Source organism: Cylas formicarius, unplaced genomic scaffold, assembly GCF_029955315.1.
Source record: "Cylas formicarius isolate icCylForm1 unplaced genomic scaffold, icCylForm1.1 PGA_scaffold_7__23_contigs__length_41026272, whole genome shotgun sequence".
Lineage (NCBI taxonomy): Eukaryota > Metazoa > Arthropoda > Insecta > Coleoptera > Brentidae > Cylas > Cylas formicarius.
Genome location: NW_026844352.1, coordinates 40,433,247 through 40,459,522, shown reverse-complemented (window position 1 = coordinate 40,459,522; position 26,276 = coordinate 40,433,247). Strand labels below are relative to the sequence as shown.

At 34.2% G+C, this 26,276-nt stretch overlaps 1 protein-coding gene across 11 annotated transcripts in view; it reads left to right on the top strand.

Moving 5' to 3' along the window:
- Positions 1-25,937, top strand: part of LOC132705731 (homeodomain-interacting protein kinase 2) — a 35,400-nt gene extending 9,463 nt beyond the window's left edge. For 3 of the 11 annotated variants that reach the window (XM_060676558.1, XM_060676552.1, XM_060676550.1), the window contains exons 6-13: positions 1,266-1,562; positions 3,991-4,248; positions 5,412-5,738; positions 5,787-5,972; positions 8,502-9,124; positions 9,766-9,957; positions 12,176-12,367; positions 13,737-25,937. In XM_060676558.1, coding sequence (XP_060532541.1) covers positions 1,266-1,562; positions 3,991-4,248; positions 5,412-5,738; positions 5,787-5,972; positions 8,502-9,124; positions 9,766-9,957; positions 12,176-12,367; positions 13,737-13,929 — 2,268 coding nt within the window. In that variant the 3' untranslated portion in view covers positions 13,930-25,937. The remainder of the gene's footprint in view (positions 1-1,265; positions 1,563-3,990; positions 4,249-5,411; positions 5,739-5,786; positions 5,973-8,501; positions 9,125-9,765; positions 9,958-12,175; positions 12,368-13,736) is intronic. The other 8 variants (XM_060676559.1, XM_060676557.1, XM_060676561.1 and 5 more) reach the window with 7 other exon arrangements.
- The last annotated feature ends 339 nt before the right edge of the window (positions 25,938-26,276 follow it).

The window sequence follows — 26,276 nt, the reverse complement described above, 5'->3', positions numbered from 1 at the left end:
TTTCGAAAAATTATATTATTAAAAATCCCTCTGTGTTAAAATAATCTCAATTTTCCATGGATGGGAGGAGCTTCGAGGCATCTACAGATAAACCTTTACCTTAGATAAAAATGTCAACTTTTCCGTTTTTTAAAAAAAAAATGGACTGTAAATATAGGTAAAAAAATAGGTTTTATCGATAAATTGGCGATAATTTATCGATAATTTCAAAAAAACATATTAAAACACATTTTCGGTCATCAAAAACACACCCCCTGTGCAAAATTTTATCCACTTTCGAATAACAACGACCGATTTCCATTTTTAGTAACTAAACTGAGAGGTGAGCGGGGAAGCTTTGAGATATTTGCTAGCCTCTTTTCATTTTTGAAAAATTTCATCCATCCCAGACCAACGCGGGCTTTTAAAAAATATATATTTAATGAAAGTATAGATAAAAAATGAGTTTTATCTATAGTTTATCGATATTTTCAAAACAATTAACTTAAAAATAGATTCTCGGTCCCTCCTGCCCAAAATTTTATGCACTTGCGTAAAATAACCACAAATTTCCATTTCAACTGAGTGGGAGTGCTCAGTCTTTGAGGAATATGTGGATATACTATATATTAACCTCATTTTTAGAAAAATTTCAAAATGTAGGTAAAAAATAGGTTTTATCGATAGTTTATCGATATTTTCAAAAAGAAACCTTTTTTATCATATATCATAAATCATTTAAAATAAATCACAAATTATTTTATTTGAACTACAGTTTTGGTTAGTTTAAGGAGATAAAGTTTGTAAACAGTTGCGTAATATACACTGAAAACTGACAGTGATGTAAAAGAAACCGAGAATAAATTTTAGTTATAGTGAGGTTTTCGAAGTTCGTATTCGATTATATATAGATATTTCTGTTTTTTACTAAAATTGCAGCTTTTAAAAAGAATTCATTGGGTATCGTCGCAAACAAATTTCTTTTATAAGTATATAATTATGATTAAAACTGGGCAAAATGGATAAAAGTCAATATAAAAAGATTTCATAAAAGATGGTACTGGAGTTAGATCTCTGCCTCACAGTTGAGCCCCTACAAAAAAGAAAAAAGCATTTAGAAAGCAAACTCTATCTTAAATAGTATATGTTTCATTAAGTGTTGTTTCAAAAAAATATCTCGTGTAAATATATAATATATAACGCCCGTTGCAATGGGAGTACCCAACTGGTTTCTGGTTGGGTTTGTTAGTTAGGGTATGTCTGCAACTGTCTGTGTTTCTTATCAGGAGAGACGAACGACACCTGGGGAAGCTCTCAATCATCCGTTCGTTCGGTTGGCCCATCTGATCGACTACGCCCATTGCAACAACGTGAAGGCGAGCGTGCAAATGATGGAGGTGTGCCGAAGGAACGATTTCGCCAACGCGGCTTCCGCCACCCATCACCAGCCCGCCCAGCAGCCGCCGTCTTTGGTCGCCAATTTCGTGCCCAGCTCAAACGGAAACGTGACGTTCACCATCAACAATCAGCTGACTAACCAAGTGCAACGGTTGGTGAGGGACAGGTCCGGATACGATAATTTGGTAAGTACCACCAAATAATAATAACCATAATGTATAATATATTATGATGTTAATAATAAAAGTATAATCACCAGACTTGGTGCTTTGGTGATAATTGGTGATAATTTTAATATACTATAATAATAAATAATACTAATTATCAGTTAATGAATTTTTTAAAGAAAGTAAAGGTATTTGATTTGATGGATTTATTGATGATAATAATATTAATAACAACAACAACAACAACAATAATAATAATAATAATAATAATAATAATAATAATAATAATATAGTCACCAGATTTCAAGCTTTGGTGACACATAATAATATATATAATATTTATTTTTGATTTATTTATTGATACTAATATTAATAATAATGATAATTTTATGTGATGAAAATTAATTTTTTATCTAATAATTTAAACACACACTCATTATTAATAATAATAACGTATCATATATAACAATATAATCAACCTGATTTGCGGCTTTAGTGATTCTTTGGGCTAAATTTTAGTATTATATTAACATTAAATTGATATTATTAGATATAAATTTTTAATTAAAATTGTATTTAATTTCATTGATTTATTGATAATACTAATAATAATAATTTTGTTTTACAAAAATTAGTTACTTATTTAATACATATTATTAGTTTTGCACACTTTTAAAGTGAGTGAAACGTTTTTCTTTTAATAATAATAATGTATAATTTATGATGATTTAATAATAGTCTCCTGATTTGGTGCTTTGGTGATACTTTGGACTAAATTTTAATGTTATATTAATGATATGAAATTAATGCAAAATCATTAAATTACTGTTTAATTAATAATGTTATTTATTATTTAATTATTTTTGTGATAAAATATATAAAAAATAATTGATTTATTGGTAATATTAATAATTTTATTTCTAAAAAATTAGACACCTATTTAATAATTTACATAAAAATAACTCTTTGAAGTTGGCACACTTTTAGTGGAACACCTTATTTATTATTATACACTAATATTAATAATAATAATAATAATAATAATAATAATAATGTACAATATATAATAATATAATAATAATAATAATAATAATCAGATTTGGTGCTTTGGTGATGCTTAGTGTTAAATTTTAATACTGAATTAATAATATTAAATTCAAAATAAATTAAATTAATATTTAATTAATTATTATTATTATTATTATTATTATTATTATTATTATTATTTAAATAAGATGCAGGTATCGGATATGGTTGATTTATTGATAATAATAATTTTATTTGACAAAAATTGTTATTATTGAGTTCATAATAATTATTATAAAAATGTCTATATAAGTTTGACACACGTTTAAACCGAGTGGACCGCTTTTCTTTTGTACATCATAAATTCAGTTTAAATTAATAAAAAAATCTTTAGTTTTTAACAAATAGAAAGAAGTTTCTATCCCTGTCGAATTTGAGGCGTTAATGTAAATTTAAATCATAATAATAAAAGTAATATTGACTTGAATTATTTGTTAATTGTTAGGTAAGTCAGTAAAATGTACTAACTAAAAAGCAAAACAATGCAAAAGGTTATTATTATTACGTAATTTTATTTAATAAAAATTATAAAATTATGTAGTAAATAAATTATAAAGAATAAGATGGGATTAAGATGGTCAATTAATCACATGGCGGTTGCTGTAGATGGACGTAAAAGGTTTGCGAAGTAACGACTAGATTTGTTTGACAGAGCACTTGAAATTTAATTTTGAATCAGCGTTAAAGATAAACTTTAAGTTGTGATCTCAAGATTTAAGGTTGTTTGTTATTTTATTATAAATATCCTTTATTTTTAGTTAGTTTTGGCGTATTAACTTGTATATATAAAACATATATTATTCACGTCTTACCACTAACGTATTGTAAAAGAAATAACACATAGAACCACAACACTGAACTGAACATTAACACTGAGGAGCGGAGTTGAGTATATGAGACCCGAAAATTGATAATAAAAATCAAAATCCAGCTGCCTGGAATCCCTTGGACAGTATAAAATTCATTCTCCCAAAAAAAAGTAATTGCTTTAAAAAATGGCCATTTTGATCGAATATTCTATATTTGAATATATGTATATTATTATATGTTTATTCGAATTATAATTATTTCCTAGGAGAACTCTCGTATTTTCGTAATAATAATAAAAACATCCTTTATTTCTAACAAAATCTCCTTAAGTGACAAAGAAACTTCACATAGCAACATTAAAAAAGATTGTATAGCCCGGTCCTGTTCCTAACGGCAGTCGTCATTGATTTGAGGTAAAAGAGGTTAGGAGAAGTAAAAGTAAAGACGGACCTCGAAAGTGTTGATTGCACCCTTGAAAAAAAGTTTAAGTGCCTCCTGACTTAGCGAGGAGTCTCTGGGATTGATTTGCCGTTCGCCTTTTTCCCCTCAGTATCAAATCTACAACGGTAGAACGGTGGGTAGACAGTACACAACGGGAGCTAGAGCGGACCCATTCCAACACCAATTGGTGTCTAGCATTTTGTGCCCCGCCAGTTACCAAGGTATGGGCGGTTCGCCGGCCAAACACGTCACCGTGGTCCAGCAGCCCCCACTACAGATCCAGCCTCCCATTTTGAGCCAGCCGGGTCAGCAACAGTACGTCCCCGTTAGTGTGGTCGAGCCAACCGGTCGGCAGATGCTTCTCACGGTAAGTTGAGATTCGTGCTTCAAGTGTGGCTAAGGCTAAAAAAGCAGTGATAACAAGGGATCCCGTTAAGAATATAATACTTGAACCACTCGTAAGGTTTCCAACATTGTCCTCCTCAAAAACAAAGGCCTTACTCTTGAATATTTCAAGTCTGGGTCTGATATCTCGAAAGACTTGCAACCTTTTTGGACCTTATACTGTCCTTCGCGGGAAGAAAATGTCTTTCTATAAGTTTCAGGATGGTCCATTTCGAGTATTGGATATGCCCCAAGGTTCAGTTCCGGGACCGCTTTCGTTTTTTGTCCACATAAATGATTTGGTGGAAATAAAGTTTTATTTGCTGACGATTGCCATAAAATAACCTCTTCAAGACGGTCAATTTTGGATTGAGAAATATGTATAACAAATAAAAGTATAATTGAACCACTTACAAATTTAATAATAACTAATAACTCATTCCCATTCCCATTCTCTGTATTCTCTAGCTAACTCTACTTCTGGAGTTTTGAAAGACTAGCGTTCTTTTTACACCTCACAATGTTTTACCAATTACTAGACTCTTATCTCTGCGACACTCATTTTGTCTAAATGTACAGCGATTAAAAATATAATAATTTAACCATTTACAGACCTAATAATGACTAATAATTCATTCCCGAAGTTTCTAGAACAGCTCTTCTCAAGAGTAAAGGTTCTACTCTTGAATGCCTTAAGTCTAGCTAATTAAACAACATTCATCATTGAAATTCAACAAAGAGCTCAACTGGGGCGTACCCCAAGGTTCAGTTATTCTTTCCCTATTCTATTCTATTTGCCTATGACAACGTTTTATCAAAGTCATCGCTCTTCATATGTTACCCATTTGGATTACCATAATAGTGGTTATTAGAGTCGACCCCATTCTTCTTGGAGATCTAGAGTGAACCTGGCGAAAATCGCTCAAAAAAAGCTATCCCGATAACTATTGACATTTAGAAATGTCTTGCAGGTGTTATCCAAGGGACGAAAGTCTTCTAAAAGCTTAGCACGATGATTGTCAGTCACACTTAGGTGATGTTGACGTCTCCCGTTTCGTACGAGTCTTTTATTTATCTCTTTACCTATCATTATTGTATGTGTTTTTTTGCGTGTTTTAGTTAGTACAGCCAACAGTAACTTTGTAGAACTATTTGCAGAACGCGGTCCAGACCACCTGGCCGACCAATCGTCAACAGATGGCGATAGTGCCGTCGTGGCAGCAAATCCCTCCGCAACACGCGGCCATCCAACAACCGTTGCTCTCCGAAGCCGAATGGGCTCGTCCCGTTTTGGTCGACTCGTCCGCCCTTTTGCAAGAACAGAGGCCCGTTTTTCCGGTGGACGTGGCCGCCGAAGTTTATAACCCGGCCATCGTCGAACACGCGGGCGGGTCTTGGACGACGAGCAAACGGAACTCTAGGAATCACCACGGGCAACACGCCGCTCCGCACCACAACCACCATCACCTGATGGTAAGACGCCGCGCGATCCTTAACGGACGTCTCACCAGGATTTTTAAGGTTCCCGCGACCCACCATCGCTCCCATCACGACAAAAAGGAGCAAACCCAGCTCAGTCCCGTCAAGAAGCGAGTCAAAGAGGGCACCCCGCCCTCCGAGCAACACATCTACAATTCGGCCGGCGGCGGCAGAAGGAACCACGGTCTCATGGTAGACGAGTCTTGGCAGCAGCAGGCCCACCATCAGGTCGGTCTCCGTTCGCGATTACGCAGTCTTTACTCGCCCTTCACTCGTAACGCTGCTTTTGTCTGTTCTCTGTTCTCTAGTGTCTGTTCTCTGTAATGCGCTTCGTTTTGTCCGTTCTCTGTATTCTCTGGTGTCTATGGTGTCGTGACCGCGGACCTTCAAAGACGGATAACGTTCGAACGGTTTACCCTGCTTCTATTGCCGAAGGAAACTGCCAAAAATTTTTGAATTATTTTTCGTGGAGATAGCCCAAAAAATATAGCTTCTCGACCAACTTGCGGGCCTTTTCGATATATGAAACTAAAATTTCCAAAAATTCTTTAAAAAAAAAACGGGAACTAGAAATTTTGATTATTTAATTATGAAAACTTGCCCCATTATTTAGAAAATTCAGAGCAAAATTTCAGCCGTTCCGTTCCGTTTGTTCTCTATTGTTCGCTCTTCGTAACGGATCATCTTTTGTCTGTTCTCTGTGCTCTAACGTCTGTTCTCTTTGCTCGGACGTCTATTCTCTGTAACGGGCTTTGTTTTGTTTCTCTGTTCTCTGTATTCTCTGGGGTCAGTTCTCCGTAACGGCGGCCGTTCGAAGCCGGATAACGTTCAGACGGTTTACCCGTTTCTACACCAAAGGAAACTGGCAAATTTTTTTTGAATTTTTTTTCCGAAACAGAAAAAATCGATTTTATATAGTTTCTCGACCAACTTATGGGCCCTTTCGGTTATAAAAATAAACTTTCCATAAATTCTGATTATTTTTGATTATTTTATTTTGAAAACTTTCCCCATTAATGAGCAAACTCAGAAAAAAAAATTCAGCCTCTCCGTTCCGTCCGTTCTCTGTTGTCCATTATCTGTAACGGATCATCTTTTGTCTGTTCTCTGTTACGGGTTTTGTTTTGTATTTTCTGGTGTCTGTTCTCCGTAAAGACGGGTGTTCGAACGGTTTACCCCGCTTCTAATACCGAATTAAACTTGCAAAAATCTTTGATTTTTTTTTTCGGAAACAGAAAAAAAAATTGATTTTCTTCGTTCCGCGGGGATAGGCCGAAAAATATAGCTTCTGGGCGAACTTACGGGCCTTTTATGAAAATTCTTTAAAAAAATGCGGAAACTAGAAATTTTGATTATTTTATTTTGAAAACTTTCCCTATTAATGAGAAAATTCAGAGTAAAACGGATCATTTTTTGTCTGTAAAGATTTTTTTTTTCGGAACCGGAAAAACTCGATTTTCTCCGATCTTGCCTGAAGATGCGCGATATTCGGTGAGGTAACCCGAAAAATATAGTTTATTTAAAAATATACAAAATTGCCATTGTTGGCCGTAACGGATATCTCGACGAATTTTACAGAAATTCTTGAAAAAAAAAACAAACTAGCAATTTTGATTATTTTATGATAAAATCTTTCACAGTTATTGAGAAATTTTGGAGTAAAATTTCAACTCCTCTCGTCATAATATTTTGAGGTCTAGTATTTTTATCAATCGCCTTGTTCAATAGAAAATTACTTTCGTTGCTATTAGTAGTGAAATTTTTTATCATTTTATGAAAAAGTAGCTTTGTACATGGTAATTTTATAGTCTTTCATTCGTTAAAATCATTAAAAAAAAAGTAAATAAATGAATATAGAACATCTGTTCTATAAAATATTCGAATACAAGCGATGCGCATCATAGAGTTAAAATAAAACAAAATGGAATTTTACAATAAGTATTTTTCTTACGGAATTGCCTAGTCTGTTTATGAATATGCATATAATATTTTATTTTTCTCTCTTTTATTTTAACGTTCTCTAGAGTTTTCAAAATATTCAAAAAAATGCGCGTGTCATTTCATTTAAATAAATTACAATTATTTCACACATTTACTGGTCTCACTTATCCGGTATTTATTAATTTATACACGAAATCTATACCAACCGTCATTTAATGACAGAAATAAAATATATCCCACTTAAATTATTAGTTCCCCTTCAAAGAACCTTGCTGATGTTTCGCCAATTATCCTGTCGGCTTCTTCAGAGCTCAACTGAAACTCGCGTTCTACTGTGTACCTGCTTATATACGGTTCGAGGGGGGCGGAGCTAAATGGGAGACGTGAACATTGTTTCGAATGAGTGATTTCCGTACATGAGTCGCGGCTAACATTGTTTGTTGTAAAGCTAAAATTCTTTCACGTTCTTTTAGTCCAGTTTATATTTTTAATACGACAAGCTCCAACTCTCCCTAGAACGGTATATTCGCAGGTACGGAGTAGAATGCGAGTGAGTTTCGGTTAAGCTCTGAAGAAGTCAACAAGAAGACTTGTAAATAGTATCTTACCTGGTGAATTGATCCTTAAATTTTTGGCTTGAACAAAATGGAAGTAACATTATTGCTTCTGCAACTATTGACTCTCTAGCTTTCATATGCCAATTCTCTCTCAGCTTATTGGGCACACGCTTTGTGAATATCAAGCAGTGCTCTTACTCTACCAAGTATCAGCAAATCAATTTTTTTTTGTTCACTCTATCTATCCCGTGTTGTCCAGGTAACGTCCCAGGAGAACCATACCCAAACCTACAACAACTACCACCATCACCACCACCACCACGGTGCCGTCGATAAACAGCATACCATAATGATAAACGACACCCCGTCACCCGCCGTCTCCGTCATCACCATATCGGATAGCGAGGACGAGGTGTCGACCAATAAAAAAGCGATCCAAACGAACGCGGTGGTTCAGTCGCCGAACCAGGCGGCCCGACAACAGCAAAACATTAACAGAAAGAACGTCATCAGTTGCGTTAGCGTGCACGAGTGTAGCGACAACGAGGAAGCGAACTCATCCAAGCAGCAGCAGCAGCAGCAAATCTACAACCCGGTCATCAAGAACGAGCCCAACTGTCAGAGCACTCCCAACTACACCTCCCAGAAGAAGCGTCTGCTGGCCAAAGCCCAATCCGAGTGCATGCTGAACGTCGCTACCAAACAGGAACCTGGTACGGCGGAATACTACAGTCAGCATTGCGGTTCGGCCTGCAAAGAACCATTGGCTCAGCCGCAGTACCAATATGCCGGAGGTTTGAGTCACGAGCAGCAGAACTACGCGAGCGGGAACGACAAGAGGGTGTCTTGGGCTCCCCCGGTCGCCCACAATACCAGTTCCAGGTAAGGGAGGCACCATTCCATCCACAGTTGGAGGCTCTTTATTTTGTTGAGTCAGAAATTGCAGACGATCGTCTTGTGCAGACGTATTAAGAACTTTACTTATTCTTTTGTCCTAATCCTATCCGGCGTGCTTCAAGGAACTCCATTTGGGATCACATTTGGGCCCTCTTTTAGCGACGTCCATTGTTGCTCTTTGTATTGGGAGACTTGGTATTGCGGGTTATCCACTTTGTTTGATGAGAAATTATCTTGTATGCAGTTGATCATCTCACGCAGATTGATCATATTAAGGAATTTACTTCTTCTCCAATCTTAATCCCATTTGGTGTCCCTCATGGATCGTTATTTGAGGTGTTCTCCAATCCTTATCCGATTTGGCGGACATCAAATCTCGTTCCTTTCTTGTTGTTTTTCTTAATAGCTTTTTTGTATATCGTAAGGACGTAGTAAAAGGCTTCTCAAATTTTTTGCCTCTTACATTTCTTACGTCTCTCTTTGCTGTTGTTTATGAAAATTGTCGATGATTGTCCCTCACCAAAGAATGACATGTCCAGTCCATGGTGGATTTCGTTTGTGGTTTTTTTTTTTTCAATCGATCCATTGTAATTTTCGATATGGCCTTGATAAATTTGTCTTGGAAGCAGTCACTCGAGACGTCACTCGGCAGTGCCTGTGGTGAGCCTACGTGAATACAACATACCGGTGACGCAGGCTCACCACGAGTACGTCCAGCCTCCAGCTGCCCACACGAACCGCGACTCCGGTAGGGAACAGCACTTGTTGGCACCCGGCAAGTCTTGGGGACCGCCGCAAGCGATAGCGCAGACTTACAGGTGAGTGTCGTCTGTGACATTTGAACTACTGCGGGCGGACGATACCGTACCTCAAAACCTTACTACTAATATCGAAAAAAAAAAGTATTAAATTAAATTTTGGAATATTAAATTGTATATACAGGGCGTTTGTTATTTTGGGGACAAATAGCAACATTTGTGGTCTGCTCTAGTGATTTGTATAGGTATTTTAAAAAAATAAATCACGATCAAAAAGTAATCCTAAAATTTAGGTGAAAAAACGAACGAATAGCCAGGCGAGTGTCGTTTACATAGGTGACATTTGAACTACTTCGGGCGGCTGACGTATCATCTCAGGATCGGTAATGAATATCAAATGAACGTAAATACAAAAGTTGTTTGGATTCACTTATACTTTTGTAATATTATATTAGTGTATATACAGGGTGTTCATATTTTTGGGGACAATTAACAACATTGTTATTTTGAATAGAACGGTGCAGACTTTGGTATAGATTCGAGATATAGTGGTTTGTATTGATATTTTTAAAAGTAAATAAATACATAGTGATGAAAAAGTAATCCTAAAAATTTAGATGAAAGAAAAAAAGAATGAATACAGATAGGTGCAATTTGTATTACTTCGGGTGTCTGATTTATTGTTTCAGGAGCGGTAATGAATGTCGAGAAAACGTAAATACAAAAGTTGTTTGGATGCACTTATACTTTTCAAATATATTATTTTATATACATGGTGTTCGTATTATTGGGGACAGTTAACAACATTGTTATTTTGAATAGAATATTTATTTCGAAAATCGTGCAGTTCCAAATATGTCCCACCGACAGCCTTTGTTATAGATTTGAGATCAGTTTTCTTATAGAAAGTGATCTGATGTAGTGGTTTGTATTGATATTTTTAAAAGGAAATAAATACATAGTGAATCTAGATGCAGAAAAATGAATGAATATACAGGTGATACGGGACATTTGAACTACTTATACTTTTTAAATATAATATTATTATATATACAGGGCGTTTCTATTTTCATGTACAAGTAACAAGTTTCTTATTCTAAATAAGTCACCATGTATAATATATACATATGTCCTACCGTTTCTGTTATATTTTAAAGTTGAATACTGAAAAAATGATCTAAAATAATAATGGACAAAATACTAATAGCTAATAAAACCAATTAAAGACAGCTTATTATGAGCATTGGGGGAAAAATTATAAAAATTATAATTTTTTGTAAAAGCATATATATTTTTGTAATACTTAAAAGGAAATTTTAGAAGTCATAAATTTTTTTTAAAAAAAATTATTAATCTTTTCAGACGGATATTTTTCAGCCAATGTCCAAATGTTCTTGATAAAATGTATTCGATTCTTATAGTTGTAAGGTTTATAAAAAAGATGTCATACAATATCCATTTTTTTTCCTTTAAGAAACGTTTTATTGCTAGTATTTTGAAATCAGCAACTTTAAAATGGGAAACTTTATACCTATAACAAAGTAGCTATTTTCTTAAAATTGTAAAAATTGAAAATAAAACAAAATTTGGAAGAATCATTTCATTCAAATTTTTTAGGTAAGTTTGTGTTTATTGCGTATTTTTTTTAATATCGATTCACGCCGCTATCTTTTAAAAGTAGTAAAATTTCAGACCCACGTTTGATGTTGATAACTATTGTTGTTAGTTTTGCAAATCATACGCTCAAAATTTTTAAACACTTGCTAATTAATTGAAATTATTAAAGGAGTATTTTTGAAAATTTGGCAAAAATTTTAGTATAGAAAGTTGTTCTAGACCGAATAAATTAATAAAAGTTTTTTTTTTAAATAAATAACGTTTGTAGGATTTTTTGTTTAATTCTCCGTTCTAATTAATTTATAAATATTAATTATTTGGTTAAAACTCTTGAATTAGTATTAAATAAGTCAGTACTAAGTTGAACATTATTATTATTATATAGTCTCATGCAGCGTGTAAGAGGAGAGTTAAAAAGATCACTAGTGAAATTGGGTACGCGGACAACATGACTTTTGCATTATCCCCGTATAAAAGAAAATCAAGTGGAGTGAGGTCCGGTAAACGAGTTGGCCACGAAAAGAAAGTGGTTGCGCTCATAACCACCTTTATTTTTATTAATGTATTTAGGTAATATCAGGGAAAAGTAAAGACGAAATCGGAAAATTTCGTTTTTTTTTGTGCATTTTGGGAATTTATCGGGGTGAAATAACCTTCAAAGTTTTCGCAGACACAGCAATTCGCATCTGTCGCCCCAACCGTTGGCGGCGGCGCCGCGCCTCTCGCCTCAGCATCCGCTCGCTGCCGCCGGCCAGCCTCTTTATCATCAAACCGAGCTGTACCGTCGTCCCGTCTACGTCACAACGACCCAACCGGCATATTTACCGGCCACTCACCAGGTGGCGCCGGCCGGGTAAGTCGACGTTTCGTTTACCATAGAAAAATCGTTCCTCTGTTCTCGGACGTGTACGACGATAACTTTGGAACGGTTAGACGTAGACGCTTCGAATTTTGCTCTGTTTTAGCAAGCGGCGGGTCGCACGGAATGCTTAAAAATGTCACACTACGGCGGCCATATTTTTTAGTAACTGTCCAAAATTTCATAACTGCAACACTATGATTTATTATAATTGGCGATTTATTTTACATGGCGGTTTAGGTCGCAGATTTTGATCCACAATTTTTGTGTTTTTTCGTAAAATACAGGGTGTTTTAAAAACTCCACCCGACTCAGTCACTGGTGAACGCTGTAGTCTGGTATATGGACCGTTTATTATGAAAGGAAAGAAAAAAAAGGAAATCACTTAAATAATGTATGACCAGCCCGTCTTTATCTCTAAAAAATCCCACAAAGTTACGAATCGTAAAAAGAAAAAAAGAATAATAGAGGTACAGTCTTCATCAGATGAAGACATATAAACAAAATTAAGCGAAATAGTGGACGAAAGCGTTGTACAAAATTCATTCCAGCAAAACCGTTTGGATCCAAAAATTGTTAATTAAACACAATGTATAGAAGTTTCTGATAAATTCTGGCATATGGGTGATTTTAATATGCAAAATGTATTTCTATATGCTTACAAATTTTACTAGCACTATTAACTATATACCTCTGGTGCATCATGCATATTATACTATCAGTATCTTGTAATTTTGACAATGTACTTGGTGCCTAAAATTAAATTTTATGTTTTGTCGTCGGTTTTTGTAAACAAAATTGGATTAAAATGTCCGTAAATATGTATTATTGTAATCTAATTTAATATTGCCATATCATTGGAAAATACAAATATTTTCCCAAACACCAGCAATCATAGGAAATCAATCTTGCAAAATCTAAGAAATTGATTTTTTTGGCAACGTTTCTGTTCTCCGTTCTCCGCGTCTGTTCTCGCGATAAAAATGCGAATATCTTCCGAACGATCCTATCCGTGGCGCTGAAATTCGGCTCCTTTGGAGCAGCCCACGAGACACACGAGCCTATGGAAAATGGCCCCGAACGCACGGCGGTGTCCATTTTTTTTTTCCTTCCTTTTTCGTATACCGCCATAGAACACAGGAAGCGTCTAACATTTATTATTGTAGTCTGATTCGCCTCAAACAAAGCTATATAATCAAATTAAATATTACAGAACAATAGAAACACTACCAGACTTCGTATAATGTGCCTATTCGCTTCTTCAAAGCTCTCCGAACGTTTATAAGTTACTGAATTAACTGCATCGATCTATCCACATCCATCATTCCGTTTTTCTCAAAACTGACTTGTCTTCGTCTACTAGCAGAGCGTTACCTCCGCCCGCTCACCACTCGAGCGCGAGGCCCGTTCTCGCCACTCACCCGAGCCACCCGTTGCCGGCCCACCTTCAGTTCCCATCGCACGCGCAGGTAGCGGCCGCCTCGTACGGCTTCGCCCCCGTCAGCCCCGCCAAATCTCACCAGTACCAGCCGGCCAGCCTTTGGTTCGCCGAATAGTACTACTGGACCGTCGGAACAGCTCAACGTTTGGAGTTCGTCGCGTGAAAATTAGTATATACGTATTTGGTTTGTGTTTTGTAAGGTGTGTTGGGCGAGTGCCTGTGACAGTTCCGTCGTTTTTCGCCCCGAAGTAATTTAAGGTCCCGACGATTTGTTCCTACGGGTGGTCTGCGTGGTATGAAATATCAAGTGTCTTGGCGCAACTAATATTTTATTGCAACCACTACAAGATATTCGTACCACATGCCTTAGTGTCAGTTCTCTAAGATACTAGATATGTCGTAACATTTACCTTGATATCAGATAATGCTAGATATTTAATAGAACTGACGCAAAGGTACATAGTATGAAATATCTAGAATATCTTAGTACAACTACCACAAGATACTGAATATTTCTTTCTACATACCTCAGTTCCAGCGATCTAAAGTACTAGATATTTTATAACACTTACCTTAGTGTCAGTCGAACTATTAGATATTTAGTAGAACTGGCGCTAAGGTACTTAGTATGAAATATCTAAAATATCTAGGTACAATCACAACGAGATACTAAATATTTCTTACTACATATCTTAATATCAGTGGTATTAAGATATTTTACAGATTTCATACCACTTTCCTTAGTGTTGGTTGTACTAAGATACTATTAGATATTTAGTAGAACTGATGCTAAGGTATGTAGTGTAAAATATCTTAATGCATCTACCACAAGATACTAAATATTTCTTTCTATATATATATACCTTAGTGTCAGGTGACCAAGATACTAGATATTTCATAAAATGTTCCTTGGTGTCGATTATACCAAGATACCAGTACCAGTTGTCAGAACTGACGCTAAGGTATGTAGTATTAAATATCTAAAAATCTAGGTACAATCAGCACAAGATATTAAATATTTCTTACTACATACCTTAATATCAGTTATACGAAGATATCCTAGAGATTTCATGTCACTTACCTTAGTGTCAGTTGTACTAAAATAGTATTAGGTATTTAGTAGAACTGATGCTAAGGTACGTAGTATGAAATGTCAAAAATCTCTTGGTACAATTACCACAAGATACTAGATATTTCACAGCACATACCTTAGCGTCAATTGTACTAAATATCTAGTATCTTAGTACATCCAATATCTTGTTTCAACTACAAACAGATACTAGACATTTCCTACGACATACCTTAGTGTCAGTTGAACTTAAGGTACTAAATAAAAAAAAAAGAATAATTTACGTAATTTTCGGACGAACTGTCACAGTAGAATACTTAAAAGAATTAATTTTTTTTAACAATTACTGTTAGTGTTTAGTGCTTCGATGAGCTTCTATCTAAAATTTCATTTGAATTTTAAACAACGGGGCGAGGAAACCTTAAAGTTTCGTTTAAATTCCGTTTCGATCGGTCGCGAAATGTTTCGGTGTCTTTCGGTTTTCAGTTTTGTTTGTTTTTTTTTTTTTTTTTTTTTTTGTAAATAGAAACGGAAGTTTCGCTATTTATTAAACGGTAAGGTAACTTTAGAAGGGATTTAATTATTTGCTTTAACTGTTCATATACTGCCTTTCGTATCGATCGTCACTAGTCAGGACGGGCGGTGACGTTAGGGTCTTTAGTCAATAGATTTAATCATTTCCTCCTTGTACATATATTTATTTTTCTCTCTCGTTTTCGTGTGTTGCAAATTTTGCAAATGTGCATTTTAATTTCGACGACGGTTTTGAAACTAACCGACCCTCGACGAAGATCCTTACAATGTCAGTTTGTGCTGTAGGTTTTATCGAGATTGTTTATTCGTATTATTTATAAGGTAACATACGCGAAAACTAAACAAACTCTTGTCCGTTTGTTCTTGTTAAGTTTTATTATTAATCACGTTCGTGTGTAGTGTAGAAGTGAGTTTTATAATTGTTACGCGCTTCGTTTTCATTTCTATTGTCGCACCCATAAACGGAATTTAGGTAAAAACTTTTTGTATGAAAGTTGCATCGTTTTTTTTTTTGCTCCGTTAAAAAAAAAAACAGTTTCTAGTACTCACTCAAATTAACATAAGAACCAATAAAATCGTCTAGAATTTCGTCAATGAACCTGACATTAGTGAAAGAGCGCCTTCGAACGATGTACAACTCTCTGTACAGCCCTCAGCATAACAGGAAACCCTGGGACCGAAGGTTCATTCTGCAAAACTTTTGCCATGGTAATTCGTTTTCACTCTGGTATTGATGGTCCCTGGCAACCCTATGACGTCTAAGAAACTCTCCAAATTGGCATCTCTTTGATAGGGAATTATAACTTTGGGCAACATATCGCTCGCTTCTGTACAGTTCTATTTGATACCTCTGTTCAACATATCACTCGCCTCTTCTGTATAGTGCTATTTGATAACTTTGGGCAACATATCGCTCACTTTTTCTGTACAGAGTTATATATAACGGTCGCTTCTGCGCAGTGCTCTTTGATACTGGACGATAACTTTGTTCAATATATCGCTTACTTCTTTCTATTTGATAACTTTGGGTGATATCGCTCGCTTCTTCTGTACAACAAGGCTATTTGATCACTTTGGACAATATCGCTCGCCTCTTCTGTATAGGGCTATTTGATAACTTTGTCCGATATCGCTCTCTGTACAGCGAGCGATATCGCCCAAAGTTATCGATAGCCCTGTGGCTATTTGATCACTTTGGACAATATCGCCCTTTTTTTCGGCACAGTGCCATTTGATACTGGTTGATAACTTTGTTCAACATATTGCTCGCTTCTTCTGTACAGGTCTATTTGATCACTTTGGACGATATCGCCCGCTTCTTCTGTACAGGGTTATTCGGTAACTCGCCTCTTCTGTACAGGGCTATTTGATAACTTTGGGCGACATATCGCTCACGTTTTCTGTACAGTTCTATTTTATAGCTTTGGACCACATAACGCTCGCTTCTGCGCAGTGCTCTTTGATGCTATATGATAACTTTGTGCAATAAATCCCTGGCAAGACTATTTGATAATGCATAATTATTTTGTTCGACATATCGCTCGCTTCTGCACGGCGCTATTTGATACCGGATGATAACTTGGGGCAACATGTCGCTCGCTTGTGCAATTTATTTTTTAATTTTTTAGTAATTGTTTTAAAATATATTTCAGGTGTGAACGTTTTCATCAAACGTTTTTCTAAAAAAAATACCGTGCAAGTTTTATGTAAAAAGTTTTTGGCTATCTTATTAATAAACCCCTGGAGGTGTCGAAATATAAACGGAAACGCCGCGTGTCACAACCCTCGAGGCTCACGCCACTGTAATGTATATTGTGTGGAACAGATCGCCTGAAAACACTAACTATTTCGTAATTTTTTTTTAAATATAATTAATTTCTTTTATATAGTTTTTATCTCGGATTAGTGTTTATGTTGGTAACCTAAACGTCAAATATCAGTCGACGCGTCATAAGAGATCCTCGAGGTTGGAGGTTTTTTGTTCGCGAGGCAGTATTTCTAGAATCCTTTAAAGTGACATTTGATGAGTTAAAATGAAGAAGGAAAAAGATCAAAACGCGTGCCTGCTTACGCTGTCGAGGGAAGTTTTCGCCACATTTCCAAAAAAAATCGTAGGTAACATGTCAAAGTAGCGTTTTCTTTTTTAGTTTATCGATTATCTATTTGTTAGGTAGGTGGGAATTAACGTTAGATTAACGAAGTCCCGCCTCCGGCGGTGGCGGGGGCGGGTTCAAATATTGTATTGCATTAGACTTATATCAACATAACAATTTGATGTGCCTGTATCTAAGTAAAAAAATAAACACCCTTTTTCCTCTGTACACTCTATATGTATATGTTCGATATGAAGTTATTATTCAAAATATTCGGCACTTAGCTGTTTTTAAAGTGTTTTCCAGCAGGAAAATATTCCGCGTCAATAGAGATAACAGCAAAAATTATAGTTGTGATATTTGTAATATAATTGTAGGGTAATCCTTTAAGAACTTTGAAGTTGATAGATACTTTTTTTTTTAGTCGAAGCTATGGTAGGTGTGTCTATGTGAACACTAGGCCGGGCTAAAAAAATCCACCATTTTGATTTAAAACGTATGTATGTCGTAGAAGTTGGACCTCTTAATATCAATATTAACAGCCGACGGATCGAATAAATTTTCGTAATAAGTCGATTTTTTTTTCATGTCGGATTTTTTTTAACTAACAAACTGCTCAATGTGCAAAAAAGGTATTGATTTTTAATGCTCAACAAGAAAGGTAATATTTCTTAGTAAAGTTACACTTTAAATACACAAAAATACTTTGAAAAATACAATTTTTACGTGGTGTTACTATTGAAAAATATTGATCCAGTAATTTGATAAAAACATTTACACATCGGTCATGCTAATTTACAATATTTTACACATTAGTAATATTAATTTCCTAAATTAGTATTACTAATGTGTAAAATATTTATTTACATTATTCCACATTTTAGTGGTACTGGCAATTTGAAATAATTGTAAATTAATATTTTTAATTTGTAAAATGTTATTTTTAAAATTATTTTTAGCGATTTTACACATTAATAACAGCAATTTACAATATTTGACACATTAGTGAAATTTATTTACAATATTTTTCAAATTGGTAACACTAATTTACATTTACCATATTAGTATTACTGGTAAGTGGTAATAATTGTAAATAAATATTATTACTGTGTAAAATATCTCAAATTAGTATTACTAATGCGAGAGTAATTATTGACATTTTAATAAATTTCAAAAATAAAGTAACATAATTGTTATTTTTATAGTTATTTTTAGGAATTTTACACATTAGTAAATGCAATTTTTATTAAACACATCAGTAATATTTATTTACAAGATTTTAAACATTGATAACACTAATTTACGTTATTTGGCACATTAGTAATGAGTGATAATGAGTAATAATTTTCAATAGTTAAAAAGATGTTTTTGGGGATTTTAGACATTAGCAAGAGTAATTTACACTATTTTACACATTTGTAATACTAATTTGCATCATTTTACATATCAGCAATACTGGTACGTAGTAATAGTTGTAGATTAATATTACTAATGTGTGAAATGTTGTAAATTACTGTTACTATTTTGTAAATTGTGGCGAATAACTAATTTTTAATCATAAAACCGTACAATTGATATTTTTAAAATTACTTTTAGGCGTTTTACATATTAGTAATACTAATTTAAAATATTTATTTGGAATATATTACGCGTTAGTAATACTAATTTACAATATTTTACATATTAGTACTTACGAATGTGTAAGATATTGTAAATAAATAATAATAAAAATATACTGAGAAAAAAGGAGGTTAAAAAAAATAACGAAAGTACAAACGACAGATCATGATGTACTGAATTTGTTTATCGGCGTGTTTTTCATTAAAAAAAAAATGGTGGATTTTTTTAGCCCGCCCTCTCGTCGAATTTATTAAAAGCAAACTTTCATTGTAGTAGGGGTGCGTATGTACCCGTTAGAATTTTAATCGTTAAACAATACGATATATAAATATAAATATATATATATATAAATATATGTGTATAAAGGATATTTTTGGATTTACCTTAGGATATTAGTGTTGGGGTGCGGGGTGTGATTTTCTCATAAACCGAAAATTCAAGTTCGTTTCGCGTTATGTTTATTTTACAAAGTTCCTCTTACTAGCGTGTTATTCAGATTTGTAAATATTTTTCATAGCGGACGCCGATTCGAATATCTTTTATTTCTGTGATCGTATGGGAAAAAAAAATCAATTTGTGTACATATTTAGTCGGATAGGAGTGCACGGAATTGTTTGGACTGCGAGGAATATTTCGATTTGGACTTTCGTTGCGTGTTTTTTGCGATTATTTGGGTCCGAACATTTTCCAACCCTTTCCGTATACAGAACTTAGATAATAATCGAAGCCTTATATTAAGAACAATATTCTTAGTGATTATCGAAAGTGGTGTGCCGGATGCACCCGTTAGTTTTAAATTTTTTAACGACGGCTCGTGTCCTTGACTGTCAAAAAAAAATGTGTTTTTTTTTTTTTTTTTTTTTGGAGAGAAGCAAGAACTTATCAAGCGAAATGACGTAGAGTACAGGCGATTTGACGTTTGAAAAAAAGTATAGTCGTTATTCACTGTTGCTATATCGAGTTTTTCACTTTATGTACGAGGTGCGGTCAAAAAATATTGTTACATCGTTTTATTGCATTTTTTTGAAAATCTGGCTTGAAAAAATCATACTCTACTCTACATACGGTGAAAGTTGTGGTTAGTAGGATAATTGGGAAGCGCGTTGAAAAAAATTTTTTTTGGAATTTCTAAAAAGTAAGCAAAAAATATAAGTCAGCGCGTTTTATCCGGTTCCTCCGCGAGAGAGAAAAAGTATACTGCTTATTAAGCAAAATGACGCGTGGTCCCGAAAGTGTAATTTTTCCGTTTTGTTACAGTTCGACGTTTTAACATTTTCGAATTTTTCTAAAATGCAATATTTTTTATTGCTTTTTCTCAAAAATCTATTAATTTTTTGTACTTTTACCCGTTATCGGTGAACGTTGTGGGCAGTTACTTTTAAGTTTACTACGAGGCGCGTTGAAAAAGTTTCTTTTTCTAATTTCCGTTTTTCTCCAAATCCTAATATTTGCTTGATGGAAAACATCTTACTTTTATTTTTTGTAAGCAGTTAATTTTATATTTCTCAAAAATAATAAGTGGACTGTCAAAAGGGAAGAAAAACTGTTCACTAGGTCAAATGACAAAGTATACGAGGCGTAGTAGAAAAATGTAATTTTTAAAATTTCGATTTTTTCTGATCTACAATATTTTTTATTGCTTTTACTCGAAAATCTAGGAATTCTTTGGGTAAAAAAAATCTTTCTTTTAATTTTTAATGTTAAAGATTGTGAGCAGTTCATTTTACGTTCCCTACGAGAGGCGATATTTTTCAAAAATTATAAGTAATATAAGCAATGGACTGTCAAACTACGGAAAAGGGGCATTTATAACCGGTACCTCTGTGAGAGAAAAAAAACTGCTTATTGAGCAAGGTGTACAGTGAATACTTATCAAAAAAGTATAATTTTTCTCTTTTTTATGCCGCAGAATTTTCCAATTTTTCTGACCTTTTTTTATTGCTTTGTCTCAAAAATCTAATATTGTTTTGCAGCACTTCTAGGCGAATAAACACTTAAAAAAGCTTAATGCTTAAAAACCAAAAGTTTATTTTTTACTTTCTCAAAAACAAAGCAAGGATATGCTTGTTGATTCGTAGCTGTCAGTTTTGAGACTTGAAAGCGATTTTCTATTTTTTTTAGAACGTTGAAAATGAAAATAAAAAAAATTGTGCCTGAAACAAAAAACAATAATAAAGAAGACCATAAAGTGTACGCGCAAGCACTGTGAAATGTTTAAATTCTCGAAATTTATGTGATTTTTTTTGTACATAATTTTACCTATTTTAGATGGTTGTTAGCTTTCTTTAAGTTCCTTTCTCTAAATAAATAATAGGATCCCTTCCTTTTTCGTATAATTGCATTAAGCCAATTTTTCTTTCTAAAATATCTTCAAAATTAAGTTGTCCTTTTTGATCGCTCCCCGTATACAAAATGAACGCATCGAAACACCGTTTGGGCAAAAAACCCAAAAAAAAGTTCAGTTTTAAACAATTCAAATCGAAAGTACGTAGCGAGAGGAAAATTTATGGACATCCGAGGACACGAAGCATGTATTTTTCAAACATTTGCTCCCGTTCTATTGGAATCTTGCACAGGGTTAAAAATGTAATTATGTAACGGTAACAGCGAATTAGTACGTAGTACTAGTACTGAGCAATTTCGCTTTTTTTATATATATATACGTATATTGTCGCTTTATCTTTTGAAAACTGTAGTGTTTTAACGTCCTTTTCCGAAACTGATTTTGATTTTTCAGGTAAATAAAACTGCCTTCGGAGTTCAAATATCAAAATGTAAAGCACAATAAATATTATTACCTCATGTCGTATAAAAAAAATGTAGATCTCTTCTTCTTTTTTTTTTTTTGGAATGCTTGTCTGTCGATTTTTCGTGAAGGGAAAGGTAATGTCAAATATCAAAATATTTTATTGGGTCTTATGCTTTATTAGCCGTTAGGGGTTGGTTATTATGTTAGTTACCAATATATTGTTGCGCTTGATATCTAACCATTTCTAGGTTACGTTTTTTTAGTTCTGCAAATTTTTAAGGAACCTGCAATGATGTAAGCTGGTCCCAAACCTATATAAGATTTTTACTATCAATTTAAAGGCTGCACTACACGTTAGAACGGAAAAGTAGGCCAGGAAACTTGGATCGACGATATATTCAAAATGGCGTTATTCATCGTAAAATTAATACTCTTAGTGGGCGGTGACCCATATAAATGTGAATCGTTTCTAAGGAATTCGCCAAGAACGCTTTCAAATGATGTATCACATAACGTATTTATCATCCTTCTTAAGTTCACAGATGCAAAATTTTGTTTTTTGTTATAGTAGGCCATGATCGTTTTCGACTGACATTCTTGACAGTTCGTTGATTCAACATTGAAAAGTCAATAACGTAAAAATTGAAACGTCATAACATCGTCTGTATTAGGTTGATACACGTAAGATAAAAGTCGATTGTGCAGACCACTACACTACCTACCGTTCTTATTCTCGAAAGAAAATTATGATAAGTGCGTCATACGATGCATCATTAAGAGCTTTAGCTTTAGAAAGAAGGAAAAAATTCTGTTTTCCTTTATGGGCCTTTGGGCTCTACCGACAAAAATAGTTTTTATATTTTATCGAAGATTTTTTTTAACCAATATTATTCGGAATTGCGCATCAGCTGACTACGGTGTTGCCATCGGTTGCGAAGGGGATCCAAGTTCAGAACTGGCAACCATGTAGAAATAATGTAGCTTGTGACGCGGAAAATATTATTTTTGATTGCCAGCCTTCTAGGAGTGTTAATTGTATGGTTTTCATTCTATAAATGATTGCGTCGATGCCGTGTGGAGGGCTTACGTTTCCTAGAGATAACTGTTATTATATTATTAGTGTTTACACAAGACTGGTGTAGAATCATGTCAATATATAAATAGATAGTTATAGGTAGTGGCAAAAATTAAACACCTAGTTTAATTGGTGATAGGCTATATATTAGTAGACATTGTATATTATTATTATTATTATTATTAACTAAAAAGTGACTGTGGATTGTCAAGAGAGTTTTTTATAGAGTTTACTTTACCGTGTTGGATTTGTCGGGCTCGAATGAACTTGCGTTAAAAAATAGTACAAATTGTAAAATATTGTTTCGAAACATCGGTCGGCGTTTTAACTTTAAAAAAGTGTAAAATCATTTCAGGCGACAAATCCGTCGGTACTTGTATTTTTGAATATATTATTTGATAAATATATATATATATATATATATATACCATGGGTGATTAATAATTTTAGTTGTTAGTACAAATTTAGTGCGCGATTAACACATTAATAGCAGTTTTGAGTAATATCCGTGCACAGGTTGTAACCGATTTGCGTTCGATGGTAGTAATATACGGGGTATTCGGAAATAACGTTCTAAGAATTTGACGTGAAGTAATGAAAAAAATTTTCAAGATATTATTATATAAAATATTTAAGATTTTCATCGGTTTTTTATTAATATCTTTTAATAACGGGCATCCAGATTCCTTGGAATATTCGTAGTTTTAAAGATACCGATAAAATATCTATTATTTTTTTAGAAAACGATCAAAGATACCCAAAAAAATTTACAAATAAAAAAGTTACAATTTTAGTTGCTCAATTTGAAGATATTCCTGACTCAATTAGTGTCTTTAATAACCGTTGTCTAGATTCCTTGGAATGTCGGTCAGATTTAAAGATACTAATAAAAGATCGATTCGAATTTTATGGCGATTAGCGATCGCAATAAATTGCTTTGTTTTTCGCGAAAACTATTCTCGATTCGGAAAAAAAATAAAGTCAAAAAAGTTGCATTTTTAGTCGCTCAGAAAAAAAAATGAAAAAGTCAGTGTCGAACTTTTTTTGTCTTGGTTTTCGAGAAATGCGATATTCAAGATTTTAGTTATATTTTTTTTATTAGTATCTTTAATACCCGTTGTCCAGATTCCTTGGAATGTTGGCCAGTTTTAGAGATACAAGTAAGAAATCTCTTAGAATTTTATGCCAATTGACACGCAAAAAATTGTTTTTTTATCTCGAGAACAATATGAGACAAAAAATAAAACAGTTGCATTTTTAAATTGGTATAAAAAGTCAGTGGCGGACATTTTTATTTAATTAATATCTTTAATAACCGTTGTCCAGATTCCTCGGCTGGGAGTGGCGGTCGGGTTTTAAATTGCCTTTGTATCTCGAAGAATAAGCGAGATACATTGCATTAGTAGTTGCTCAATTTGAATGAAAGTAATAAAATTAGTAAAAAAGTTCAGTGGCGCACATTTTTTTGTCATCGTTTTCGATATATAAGATATTCCAGATTATAATCGTTTTTTTCAATTAATATACTTAATAACGTTTGTCTGGATTCCTGGGAATGTCGGCCAGTTTTAAAGATACTAATAAGAAAATCGATTAGAATTTTATGCCGATTAGTGATCGCAAATAAATTGCTTTGTTTTTCGCGAAAACTATTCTCGATACGAAAAAAGTAAAAAAAGTTGCATTTTTAGTTGCTCATTTTGGGGAAAAAAATGAAAAAGTCAGTGGCGCACTTTTTTTTTGTCTTCGTTTTTGAGATATGATATTCAAGACGATGATCTTTAATAACCGTTTTCTAGATTCCGTGGGAAAAAGTTGCATTTTTAAATTGGTATAAAAAATCAGTTGCGCACATTATTTTTACGTAAATTATTCGAACGTTATTTCCACACGCGCCATTGTTTTTTCTCGTGTAATCGCTTTGAAAACCTTTCCACTCAAAAAAAAATTAATACGGATTTTTAGACAATCTTAGAGTTTTTAACATTCATATATTTAGCATGCTTTAGTGGTGGATCTTAATGATGTACGCTATATCGATTCTTATCCACTTTTTACTACGATCTAGGGTTTTTCAAATTAAAGAGAGCAAAACAAAAAACGTTTACAAGGTATCTAACTATATCTTTCATCGATTACTAGCGTTAGTGTTGTTAGATTTTGGTCCCAAAAAGTCCGGACGCATTGCTTACTGCTAATGGTCAATATTTTGTAAATCCCCGACGTTTGTTTCAAATACGGTCGGAATTGTCACCATAAGAACGGCCGAAATGAACAAATGACGATGACATTTGTGATTTATTCATTCCGAAGCCGTCAATATCGACGAGCCCCGAAAAGGTCTCGACTTCCTAACGGTATTTCTAAAAACGTAACATTAGCAGGGTACATTAATAATGTAATACGAACTTTTGTGATTATTTAAAACGTCCAGGCTCTTATAATTTCATTTAGGCCGTACCAAATTGACTGCACCCACTGACTGTATCGATATTGACCTGCCACACGAAAACAAAACGTAGTCGGACCAAACAATGTTTAACTGTGTTTTTAATGTTCACGGTGTATCGTCCTCGGTCCGGCCCTGGACCGTATCGGGGCCGGACCCAGGATCTCGATGTGTTAAAACAAATATAATAGCTACTAAATGTGATTGGGCCTGAACAAGTCGTAAAACTCAATGTGTAACACTGTTGATATGCATGTAACATAGATTTTGACATTTGCGAAGCTTAAAATAGTTTTTAAAGGAATCTAGCAGCGCGACGGGCCCGCGAATTTCGAAGGCTGGTATCGGGGTTTCCATGTTTGGTATTCGGGCCGCTAAATGTCACGGAAATTGTTTAATTGGATTTAATGTTGCCTTTTTGTCGAAGAATATATATATTTAAAAACTTTACTAATATGTGCGTACACACACATGTGGCCTATCCTTATAAAAATCCCGCTTGGGTGTTTCTACGTAAATAAAAAGTTTATTCAATGCGTCGGGTTTTATTTTCCTGCTTCCCATGTCTGTGCACGGACTGTCAAGTGACACTTGAGGATGTCATACGTATTTTGACGTTTATCGATTTTGACAGATTCGTCACGCGTCGCAAACTAATGACAGTAGGTATAAAATAATATGAAACTTGTTAACAGATTTCGTTCAATTACTTTGTGTTATTGTCGAAGGCCTATTTAGATCGTTAAAGTATGGGTAACGTCTTTTGACTTTGTCGGTTTTGACAGTTACATAAGACGTCACAAACTAACAGCAGTATATATACAATACAATCAACATGCCGATCGACTTCCTTCAATCTCTGTGTTGCTATTG